This window comes from Cryptomeria japonica, chromosome 7 (genome assembly GCF_030272615.1).
Source record: "Cryptomeria japonica chromosome 7, Sugi_1.0, whole genome shotgun sequence".
Taxonomy (NCBI): domain Eukaryota; kingdom Viridiplantae; phylum Streptophyta; class Pinopsida; order Cupressales; family Cupressaceae; genus Cryptomeria; species Cryptomeria japonica.
The window spans coordinates 465,132,010-465,145,015 of record NC_081411.1 but is presented as its reverse complement, the minus strand read 5'-3'; the positions used below and the strand labels follow the sequence as shown (position 1 = coordinate 465,145,015).

At 35.4% G+C, this 13,006-nt stretch overlaps 1 protein-coding gene across 2 annotated transcripts in view; it reads left to right on the top strand.

The window, feature by feature from the left end:
- The window catches only part of LOC131065719 (uncharacterized), a 106,405-nt gene extending 94,843 nt beyond the window's left edge, over nucleotides 1–11,562 (top strand). For both annotated transcript variants that reach the window (XM_058000319.2, XM_058000318.2), the window contains 2 exons: nucleotides 10,686–10,764; nucleotides 10,991–11,562. In XM_058000319.2, coding sequence (XP_057856302.2) covers nucleotides 10,686–10,764; nucleotides 10,991–11,127 — 216 coding nt within the window. In that variant the 3' untranslated portion in view covers nucleotides 11,128–11,562. The remainder of the gene's footprint in view (nucleotides 1–10,685; nucleotides 10,765–10,990) is intronic.
- Nucleotides 11,563–13,006: the final 1,444 nt, after the last annotated feature.

Below are 13,006 nucleotides of genomic sequence, written 5' to 3'. Positions count from 1 at the left end.
GAAGTAGAGTGAAGTCTTTGAATTCATCTTTGAAGTCTATTCTGTGTAATCTATCGGACATTCTGCTCTTACCACCTCTACTCTTTGATAACCAAAACTTGTTGATGATCCTTACACAAGCTTCTAGATCATCATCATGGGCTGACTTAGCTCCTTCTACACTCACGTAGATCATGTCTTTAGGTTCAGGTAGATGAAATGCTTCACTAATGGCTGTCTCCGAGAGATAAGCGAGTACTCTTCCATCCTTCGCCACTATTCTTCTTGAGTGGGAATCATAGTGTTGGGCACATTCAACAATTAACTCATAGCATCGCACCGCAAGAGGGAAGCCAGCTGCATTTACAATCCTGTTGTCCATCATCTTCTTTGTTGTAGCCGTAGGTTCACTTGTGTAGAACGGGCCCCTGAACTTCTTGGTGTCAAAATTCCCAAGATTGGTGTCTCCTATTCTGCTCCAATGAGACGTGATCTTGGTTTCTAATGTACCTCTCCTCGAGTCTTCTTTGATGAGTGCTTGACGGTTTACAGTCCCACTAGGTTTAGGTGCCGCCATTCTCTACCTATAGGAGATGTGTAAATTAGGAGAATGGTGAAAGATATACGAAATATTAATCTAATGAAGCCTATTTGCCTATGAGAATGATAGTAGATAACCTTCTATATTGGTTTAAATCAATCTTAAATTCAAATGAATCTGAAATTAAATGCTCAATAAGATTGATTCCTTACACCTATGTGCACTTTCTAGTGGATTAACAGTAATAAGAGAGGTTTAATTTAATAAAAAGATCAATATTTGACTCCAATCAGACCTGTACCTGATCTTCTATCAATCAATATGATGCACTTACCCCTGATTTTTGATGATTCAACTTGATATGGATGCTATTGATCGAATGATGTGATTGAGGAATCTGCTGTTGCTGAGTGTGAGTGAACAAATTCGCCCTTGTAGTGATGAATTCGTTGCTCCTTAGGACAAATTCGCTGGTGATATTCCCTCTTGCAGATGAAATTCGCTTATCCTTATGAATTCTGTTATTCAATGATGAAGTTCGCTCTTGAATCTGCAATCTTAATGCATAAATTCGCTTTTGATGTTTATTGAATTCTCCAATCTTAATGAAATTCGCTGCCTGCTGCTAAAATTCGCTTATTAGAGAGGAGGAAATTGTTTTGATTTGATGTTTGAAATGAATGATCTTGATCTTCTTATAGGCGCTTAAAGGAAAGGTTGTGTCTCTCCCTAGGTAGGCCGACCTGGTTTAGTAAAAATAAAATTAAGTTTGTCTTCCCATGCTGGCCGACTTGACACAATTTGAACAGATTTGTATTTCTTTTTGGCGCCAAATTCGTGTTTGATTAGTCTTTGATAAGCATGAAAGTGCATTCAAAAATAATTCACCCTTTTCATGAGCAAGTGAAAGGCATTTCACTCTCAACAAGGAGCACATGAATTTCGCTCTAAAAGGTGTGCACATGAAGTTCGCCCTGAGTGGGGTGCACTTGAAGTTACTCTCAAATCTTGCCTTTCATCATCTTAAACTTAAAATTGTTCTTTTCTAAGCATCAAATCGGCTCAAGGCAATGGTCTTATAAGCAATCTTGCATCTTCTCTTGGGCAAATGAGGCAAATTCGCTCTCAATCAGGAGCACCCGAAGTGGAATTCGCTCCATGATTTATGCACTTGAAGTTCGCCCTGAGTGGGGTGCACTTGAAGTTACTCTCAAATCTCGCCTTTCATCATCTTAAACTCAAAATTGTTCTTTTCTAAGCATCAAATCGGCTCAAGGCAATGATCTTATAAGAAATCTCGCATCTTCTCTTGGGCAAATGAGGCAAATTCGCTCTCAATTAGGAGCACCCAAAGTAGAATTTGCTCCATGATTTATGCACTGGAGGTTCGCTCCAAAACCCATGCACTTCAAGTTCGCTCCAAAACCCATGCACTTCAAGTTCGCTCCAAATCTCATGCACTTGAAGTTCGCTCCAGAGGTCATTCACTTGAAGTTCGCTCCTAAGCGCAAGCACTTGAATTTAATTTCAAATCAACACTCTAACTCTTCTTCGCTCACTTACACTCACTTTCTCAACTCCAATACGTCATAGCATGCTCAACATGAGGTCTTAGGAGGAATTTCGCTCTGAATTTTGAGCACATGAAGTTCGCTCCACAAGGTTGAAGTTCGCTCTAAGAGTGGTGCACCTGAAGTGAATTGAAACTTGACACTTAATGTTTTCTCACTTACTCTCCATTCCATTCATTCAAGTTTGTTGAAACTAGGCTCATGGTGCATTCTAGGAACAATTTCGCTCTCAACTAAGGGCACTTGAAGTGAATTTCACTCTCACTATGGAGCACTTGAAGTCTTTCGCCCTCAACTTTGAGCACTTGAAGTAGCTTGAAAATGCGCTTTTGAGTTGAATCTTATTACTTTATGCCTCTATATACTATAAGACCTCAAAACTCACCTTGAATATGATTTCGCCTTTGACTTGAGGCAATAGGAGTGAAATTTGCTCTAAGAGAAGGGCATTTGAAGTGAATTTCGTTCTAGAAGAGGAGCACTTGAAGCATTCCTTACTAGCAATCTCTCATTCATCCTTTTGGTTGAATTCATGATAGGCTTCACTCCTCATGTGATCCAAATGTTGCTAAAGGCTAACAAAATCACCCATTTCTCTTTCGAGAGGGATATTAGGCTAAGAGACTAGGACTTGAGCAAAAGAAAGGGGATCCCCATTTTGATGGGGCGATGTGTGAAATGGTCACAACAGGTATGGACGCGGATTCACGAATACGACAATATTTTTCCATTGGGTTCTATTAGTATTTATTATAATATACTAATATATTAATATATATTATAATATACTAATGTGTTTCAATAAAGTTACATATAAAACCAAATAAATAATAAAATATGTTTACAAATTTAATAAAAAATATTATTAATAATACAATATTCATCATTATGATTGCAAATCTGTTAAATATTGCACTGGGTCACCCCCCTAGGTCCTACAGTGTAATGTCCATGGCTAATTTCTGATATAAAATTCTTATACCTTCCACTTAGCCATTCCATCAAACACTTGGCTGTCATTGTTTAGTCTGCTGATCTTAGTTTCAGATTGACATCAGGGACATTCTAATGCTAATTCTTCATGTAAGATTACTCACAATAGAAATAGAATTACATAGAAATGTTATTGACAACAATCACAATGTATTGTGAGCAAATGGAATTGTTTATCAGGCACATATACTTGCTGTCATTTTGTCAAATGAATGGCATACAACCTCAGAATACTGACCAAACAAGATGCAGTCTCAAAACTAATTCAATCCTTATTATGAGCCATTACAATATGCTGTCATAAGATTGATGCATGGACTGATTGCAAAGGACTAAGTCTCAGATTTTCTGAGGACAAGGGACTGTTATAAATACAACTGAAAAAAATGAAATGAGATGCTAGGAACCTGATATGGTTTCGCCCAAATGTAGTGATGGAGATGCAAGCAATATCCACAAATATGATGGCTCTAATGTGCAAGATTAAACCCAGTCATGTGCCGTCCCTGCTGCTGCCAATGGAAGGTCTGAGAACCAAGTGAAATCTGCATACAAAGTGTCTCAAGCTGATCGAACCCTCCTTCAATGAAAGAGCCTTACTCAACAAGGATATTCCCAAGGTCGAACCATGCATTATTAACCCAATTCAAGGGTTCTAGTGCCACGAACCTGTTCTGATCAGATTCACAATACAACTGCAAACTGTCACCAAATCGCCATACAAACCATCAAGATGGGATCGCCTTCACCTCCTATTGACTTTGCTAGCATCCAACGCCAAAATCGATGCACAATGGTGGTAGTATGAACAAAATCGTGGAGAATGAAGTCTGCAACCAAATGTCAACAGCACAATATAGTTCGAATCTGCCTTCATTCAATAACAAATAAATCGCCCTCCTCCTTAGACCAAGTCGCTGACCTCCAATGTGTAGATTGGCATCCAACAAGTCTCAATGGCAAAATCGTGGCTACTGATAATCTGAAGCAAACTCCCCATTGTTATGACTGTTACAAAAACTCCTTAAGCTCAATATGAGAAACTAAGTGCTTCTCACTCACAAAGCAACCCTTCAGAGGGTCTTTCACCTCCTCAGTTATGTTGATCAAAGGGAGGTATTGTTCCCTAGGATCTATTTTGCGGACAACCCTCGGCTCCACAACTCAAAATAAGAGATAACAAAACAACTGATGCTTGATCATGAATCACCCTCTTCTATTTATCCTTTTCATAACCCATCATAAGATTCCTTCTAGAAGAGGGTAGGTAGACTTTATTATTTATTGACTTTTTAATTATTTTTATTTTATACTTTAGTCACTTTATTAATTTAATAAAATATAAAGTCATCTCACGTGTGATTTTAAATAAATATAATGAGACAACTTATATAATATTAAATTAAATTTATTCCTCCCTTATTTCTCAAATAATTCCAGGCTAAAATCGGGGACATTACATGCAGAGCCTAAAGTGTAGGGGATCATTCAATCTTTGATTGAGATCCCGTTAGTTGGCAATTGATCTAAGTTCCCGTTGATAGAATCTAGCTCATTCTTAAGGTGAATTCAAGTAATCAGTTGGAAATACCAACATATTGAAATATTGATTTTTGTCATTATTAAATTACAAAAATACAATTTATGAAGCTTGATAGATTTTGAAATTCTTCAGTACATTGTGTTGTGTCAGGAGATTATGAAGGGGAATGAGGACCACTATGACGTGTTGCAAAGAAAGTATATATACTATTAATTAACTCTTTCTATGAATTGGTCGAGTCGAAGGAATTTCCATTGTGCTCTAAATCACATGCTAACCAATAATATTAACATTAGGGTGTAACATAATGCTATGTTTTCTTCTATAATAGCATATAAAGAACTTAAAATTGTAAATTTAAAGAAGAATATAAAACTTAAAATGTAAATTATAGAAAAACATGTGGCACAATTTCTTCTTTTCCTTCCATTGACGTTGTTGGCTACTCCTATGGAGCAACATCAAACAGATTTATCTATAGGCATAGCTCAATAAGACCAAATATCAAAATGCGCATGAATCAAATTAGACCAAAATGACGATAGATACAAATAACAAGGTTGGGCATAAATCAATTCAGATCAATCTCCAAAAAGAAGGCTAGAAATTGAGTACTATAGGTATAGGTAGGGATTTGTCTGTGATCTTCACTCAATCTTCCGAATGAAGGTGATCACTTGGAAAATAATGGGGCTGAAAGGATGTCCCTCTAAGATCCTAGAAATAAAATGAATCATTTAAACTCAACATCCTTTGATGGTGTTTATTCAAGAAACAAAAGCCTCACTAGAGCTTATGATTGTTTTAGCATAGAGGATTTGGTCAAAAGCCTAGTCCTTAACTCTTAGTTCTCAAGGAGCATTTGGAGGAGTTACATGTTAATGGGATCTAAAACTAATCACAATGCAAGTTATTGTGGTGCCAAGGGTGTTCATCTCTTCCATGGTTACTCTTGGGTGGATGCATAATAGTTTCCATTTATAAATGTTTATGCTCATAACGCCATGGAAGAAAAGATGTTGCAATGGCAACATGTAGACTTTGTCGTTTTCTCTTATTTGGATATTCCTATCATCCTTGGCAAACATTTCGATACCATCCTAATTTTTTTAAGAAAAATAGGGAGGCACTTCGAATTTGGACTCCACCTCATCCATTATGGCTAGATACTCCAATCTCTTTTAACATAGTGGATGTTCCTGTTGGCAATATGTGTTGTCCTTGATGAGGAGTAGTTGTTATGTGGTTATTGATGTTGCTATGTTGTTGATGTCAATTGAGTGTTGGCAGTGTTGTCATTTGTTGTCAAATTAGAACACGGGCCATAAGGAAGCTAGGGCTTAGGGCTTTTAGTTTTTAAAAGGAAATTCATCACCAATGCGATTACTTTGCTTGTTTTCTTCATTTCATTTTTATTCGCCTCATTAACTAGAGTGTAGGGCATTCATTTCTCTTCTCTTCCTGCTACACTTGGCTACATAATTGGACATCTAGGCCAGCAATTTGAGCAAGGTGATATTTCATTTGATCGATACCTCCTCCCATATTAAATCCACAATAATTGCAGGTCACTGTGCCTTTGATCACACTTAGTGTGTCATGTTTCCATTCATGGTCATTTTTGTTGTCACCTTGCCTTACACACTATAGATTGTAGACTTTGGAACAAGAATCAGCAGCATAAAAGCAGGGTTTTTGTTCAGCTGAACTTGAAGTTTTGAAAAGAGAAAAAGAAAAAATTACAAAAGCTTAAAAAGGAAGAAAAAAATGAGAGTTTGAAGAATGGAAAGAAAGAAAAATTTAGTGGCATAACAGCAGAGTTTTCATTGTTTATGATGCAAAATTTTGAAAATAAAAAGAAGAGAAGGAAAATAAAGTACCTTAACAAATTCACTCCAATCATTAATTAAATCCTCAAACCACACCTCCAAAGATGAAAATGAAGTACCAGAAAAAGAAGGCTTTTAACAGCCTGCAGCTGAATTTTTAAAAGAAATCGCTAGGCCCAATTTGGAACATTGCAGAGTTTTGCAGGAAAACTTGTGAACTTCCTTCCCAGATGGCCTGCAAGTCTGGCTAGATACTTGCCAGGCCAAAAAAACTTAACTTCTTGCGAGTCTGGCAAGAACTCACTGACTTTGTAAACTATAAATGTTAGAATTTTCACTCAAGATTGGGGTGAAGAGTTAAGACAAAAATCATTGTCTCTAAAGAAAAATTTTGTTCAATAGTATAACTTTGTATAAATTTCATCTTCTTTCTACTCATAATGTTTACATAAATGATGAGTTGCAATTAATTTTACAAATATTAATTTTTATATATTATTTTAATAGTTGACCCCTTGCCGTCTCTAAATTTTGCAAAAAGAGTCACTGAATATGAAACTCATCCCCCTTTCCTGGAGACCAAGGGGAACACTGATAAAATCTTTTCTTTTTTCTAATTCTTGGAACACTGATAATTAGGAGCTTTCCTTCAAGTCAATCCCTTTTTCTGGTCTTTTGATCTCCATTGGCAGCCTATGAACGAAGATATATTGGAATGTGTGTGCTCTTAAATCCTAACTGTTTCGAGGAATTTAAAAATAACAATATTGAAATAGGCTATAAGCAAGTGAATTTTTGGTCTACAAGAACGAACACCCTAGTGTGTGAGAGAGAAAATGAAAGGAAATGGATCTCTCTTAATGCCAACAAGGAAGCTAAAGCACTTGGACAAACTTTGATACTCTTCATGATTTATCCTGCACAGATGGGCTTTAAGGTGGGTATAACTTTACAAGAACCCTGCTAAGTCTTGCTGCATTCTTTGTATGACAACTTGTGCTCTCCACTATCTTGATGATTGTTTGCACAATAACCTGTCCCTAAATACAAAACTGAGGCTCATATTTGCATGTGCTTTCTACCTCCACAACTGCAGTTTCCTTTTCTAGGTCTATTATTGTATGATTGGAAAATATATTCTTAAAATAGCCATAAAAGTCCTCAATCATTAAAATCCTGCAAAAGGAGATTTAAATGCTCAAAACTGACTAGAATATTCAATTCCTGATGCTGGCACACCCCTAGTCATCCAACAGTTCTTGCAAACTTGCAAACACTTCTCTGATGAAATGACTTGGGGTGTCTCCATTTGGGTCTCAAGGTAGAAAGGGGTGTGAAATGTTCCTTATTCAATGCGATGTTGGGAAGTTGATGAGATTATAAAGCATTTGATAAAGAATTGCTCTATGGAAAAAGTTATTGTTGACCTTTTGTCAATCTAAAAGAATTGAAAATTTGCTACAGAAGAGATGATCATCCTTTACCGCACATTTCATAAAGTGAAGAGTTCATGGCTGTGTTTACAAACTCCAAACTCACCCCACCAACTCAAATTCTACAAACATGACCTAAATTTTGAAGATTGGATTTTTTGACATGTGTTATTGTTAACTCCATATAGGTGCCAACTAAAGATCACAATTTGTATCGAGAGTCCAGACGTCCCATCAGACTATATCTGGATCCTGTGGACCTCAGTTCAATGGAGGACAAGTTTGAAGTTTATGAAAGCTAGAAGATGGTTTTTTGACTTCCCAAGCAATTCTTCTTCTCCCTTATAATGGACAAAAAGCAAGAAGATAAATAATTAGTACGAGTCAGAGTATTGGGCATTTGTTTCTTTGAAAAATATCGGTCTAAGAATTAAGAAGAGTAGAGCTGGCATGGTGAGCAAAGCGTGCAACGAAATGAGTGCAGCTTTTAAGGGAGATTGCCAGAAAATCCAGAAGTCAAGCTAAGTTTAGAAAGTATGTGTGTATTAATTCTTTGAGTTTGAGAATACAGTGTAGAAGAGTAGCCCGTTTAGTTATTGTTTCAAGAAAAGAGTTATGTGATGAAGTTCACATCCATTACTTCAAAACCAATAGAGGGAAAAAATCATGAGATTTCAGATTGTGTCTATCTATGCACTCTGACCAAACTTAGTGGTTGATGGTTTTCACTTGATTCTTGAGAGGCATCAATTCCAATTTCAAGCCTCAAAATTTGATGTAGAGCACAAAAATCCTATAAAAAACCAATTGTATCTGCCTTTTCCTTCAGACTGTTGAAAGCAAAGTGAAAATACATAAAAAAAATTGACCTATTCTTGTTTTTCTGATTCAGTTCGTGCCTGGTTATTGGCAAGGTGAGCTTAGGGTGTGGATTAGGATGGATTTAATGGTTTCTTCTGCATAATATAGTTCTTTTGTTCGAAAAACAGTCATTTTGCCGATATCTCTAGTCTCTAGATATGACCATGGCTATCTGAAAATGTCTCAGGTATGGCACGGCCATAGATTGGAAGTTATATTTTATATGCATCACTGTGGGGGCAGGCACCTTGACATATCGTGTAACTTAGTGACCAGTGGAAACCAGGACTTACAGAATAGATGCCCAAGTTGGTCTATGTTATGTGGAGAAAATAGATAGCTTTACTGTTGTAAGGAGACTTGAGATATTGAAGATTAGTGGAGTTGTGTACAACAAATTTAGATTAATGAACAACATCAACAGGAAGATGAGATTGCAGATAGGATAATATTAATCTACATATAATGATAGAAGTAAAGTCACTGATTTCACTCTCCAAAAAACGCTTTCAGGTTAAATGGAAAAGCTAGGAGCACAGATAGTGGTCGGAGGTGGCAGATCCAGCAAAGCGAATAAAGAGGGAAAAATCTATAAATGTAGACAAAGCATTCATTTCACATAACATTAGTTATTTGGACATGAGAGAAGTAGTGGAATGATTTAGAAGAAGATGAAAAGATGATTTATAGGATGGACCGGAGTTGCTCAGTTTATTCATTTTCCTAGGTTGTTTAATGGCAGCTTTGTGGGCTATGGTCTGTAGATCAAGATGATTTTCAAGGTTAGGTGATTATATTTGAAGTGTAGGATTTTATGGGATCGACCATGTTTTCTACATTCTGGCATTGAGACATGCAATCTGAAGAGAGTGGAATCTATGGGGAAATGAAGGCAGTTTTCATCAGGGAATTGAGCACCACTAGAGATTTGGATGGAAAATGAGGGTTTATGGATCCATGGTTCATGAATCAGCTTAACTATCTCCATATTGGGTATAAGTTGAAATTTACATACTACACACTTAAGTTACTAAGGATAAAGATCAGCGAAGCTTTGCTGATGAAAAGTTGTCATTTAAGGATAGCAAACATTATATTTTTTAAGATCTGTGATGGATATGTTCAGGAAAAGATATCATGCTATAGTGGTGAATTGAATGAAACGTATAAATTAATTATTTTTCCAATTGTAAAAATCAAATATTTTAAGATCTCAGATGGATATTATGTTCAGGAAAGATATCATGCTATAGCGATGAATTGAATAGAACATATAATCTATTTACTTTTCCAATAGCAAACATCAAATATTTTAAAGTATGGGAAAACATATTTTAAATCCGAAGTATAGCCACAACCTTAAAAGCATTGGAATTTCGTGTCAAACACATGAGAGAGATATGAAATGCAACCGTCTCTTATGAAAATTTTAAAAGAAGATAAAAGAAGAAGTTGAATCCTATTTCCCACCTGTCTAACAATAACAGTAATCTAAGTCTGAACCACAGGCATTAAATGGATGGTATAAAACTGGCTGTATGACTTTGATAGAAGTCAATTGAAAGTCTCTCCATGGTTGTTCATCCAGTAAACGAATGTACTTCCAATTCTGGTCACCTAGATCATTTCTTGAACTCCATATAACATGCAGTTGCATTAATTTACTTTAGTGCATTTCCATGCCCACACCCAATGGCCACTTCATGACATTGATCATCGGAGAAATATATACTTTGGCCCAATAGCAGAAGAAATACGTTAAAGCTTGATGATAGTACAGACTTCTTGATATTATTTGTATTGGCACGTTTCATTTTCCTGTTTTTATAGTTTAGTCAGTAATCCTAATTTTCATTGACTTACATATTTTATCATGCTAGCGAAATAATTGTCATGCTATAACGATTAAGTTGGAGAAGATTGTTGATTCAACAGATGGAGGCACTTAACATGAGTGGTCCAGTAGCTGATTTTGCTTCCCAGGCATTATTTTCAAAACATAGTGAGATGATGGGTAAGAAATTTGACTTTTTTTTCGCCAAAATTCTATTTGCAGTTTCTGATCATGCCGGTTTTGAATTTTGGACTTGAGAGAAGATTACATGTGAACCAATAGGAATATTCAGAAAGGAAGGCAACTTTGAAAATTTGTGTAATGGTGGATGCAATTTTTCGACACTCGATTATTTGCCTATTCATTGCAATATAATGCTTATTTTAAATTCTGTTCTTCTGTGCAGATTGGCCCACAGATCATAACTTCCAATTTTTCAAGTTAAATATAGAGAATATATTCCTAATTGATTGGTTTGGTGGGCCCAAACCGTTGTCTGTGGCAGAATACCTGCAACCCGGACGATTGGTTTTATCTAGTTGACAATTTTTCTTCTTTGGTGCTTAATATTTATGTCTTTTGAATGCAAGCTTACATAACTATTTATTGTGATTTCTATATGTTTTCGTTATAGTTATCTCACTGGACCAATAAGGTGGCATTTTGCCATTTATTCTTAAAGAATCGTGTACACCAAAACAGGGTGCCACTAAATATAAAGGTTAATTGACACATATAATTATTGCAAAGGGTGCAAGGAAACCAATTATTGAAAATTGTTCAGTTGTTAGTATGAACTTGTAGTATAGAGTGAAATGTGCATGCCTTATATAAGTAAAAACAATTGAAAGGGAAGTTGTTTTGTAATAACAAGTTCTGTCCATATTGTTGTTTTCCGGCTTTAGGCATTCGTGGTGCTTGGACACTGTTCTGAATTAATTTACAGTAAGAATAAAGAAGCAATGCATTTTTTCTCTAGGTAAGAGTATATGTACAAAGTGCTTGCTTTCATGATATGAGGGAACATGTCATTGGCTTATCAACTGGTTCTATTGGGTTTGAAGGCAACGGATGTCGTTTTTCATATATGTGACTAGGGTCATGCGTATTAACTTGTACGACAAAGAAAGCTAATCCTTGATTTATAGAGCAAACACTTATATATTCTCCTTATAACACAGATGATGAGTGCATATTTATAGAAACATATCAACAGTTGTAAATATTTTGTTGTAGTAAAACAATGTAACTTCTGGAAGTTTTTGATAAAATGAGGTCTCCATTAGGGAGATGCTTCAAAATAAGTAGAGAGAAAATAAAGCCTTGGTCTCATGGAGAGGAGCTTCCTAAAATATTTCAGTGGATGCTGCTGAGTTTTTTAGAATTATTTTAATGTGGGTGGTTTCATGAATTTTGTAGTGTATTTCAAGCTTAAAAGTTTAAGCTCCTAAATTTATGGAAGTTGGTGGGTTCATAAATTTTGTTGTTTAACATATTCAATTCACGTGAGTAAATGAATATAAAAAAATTAAAAATTAATTGATAAAAATTGAAAAACTTTAGATGATTGACAAGTGGCAGGAAAAAAGTCTGAGCTTTTCCACCCGCTCAAATCTGTAGCCCTAAAAAGTAGGGGCTGTTAATTTTCAAGAAAAGATTTCAATTAATCATGTAGCAATTTTTTTTGGACTTCATGAGACCTCACTCTCCTTAATAGATCCTGAAGCCCCTCTCATGAGACCCTAATGTAGTGTAAACTTATTTGAAAAATTTTATGGTTAATTTATGATAAGAGTAAAACAAAGATAAAATATTTTTAGTGACTTGTTTTTGGTTTTTCCATTCCCACTTAGAGTAGACTTGCTCTACAAAGGAATTTTCTAGATTATTCTTGTATCCTTTGAGGAAAATTTGATGTTCATAACATAATTAGTGAGTGTTATTTCTAAAAGAAAAATAGAACAAGCTCTCACTATTTTAGGTTTTTGCAGCTTTTACAAGATTCTATTATTGTGTATGCATGTGTTTATGTCTTTTGAAACATTTTTATTAGAAGGAATTTTTAAGCTTCATAGTTGAATATATTTGTGTTTTTCAATGAAGTTTCAAATAAGTTTGTTAGATTGCTCTATGATCATTTTAATGTAAGGACCCATTTGTCCTAACCCTAATTTAACCACTTTAGTAACTCACAGTTACAATTAAATTAAAATATCATTAATGCACATGCGAAGTTTACAATAATTGACATGCAATTAAATAAATAAGGGAACTAAACATCCATGCAATTCATGTTTAACATGGAAACTTATCATGCATGTGGTAAAAGTGAAACAAAAGTAAGTGCGCATGATGGTAAAATAACATGCATGAACCATAATTATCAACAATTTCGAGTTAAAAAGTGTGCATATTACGAAAT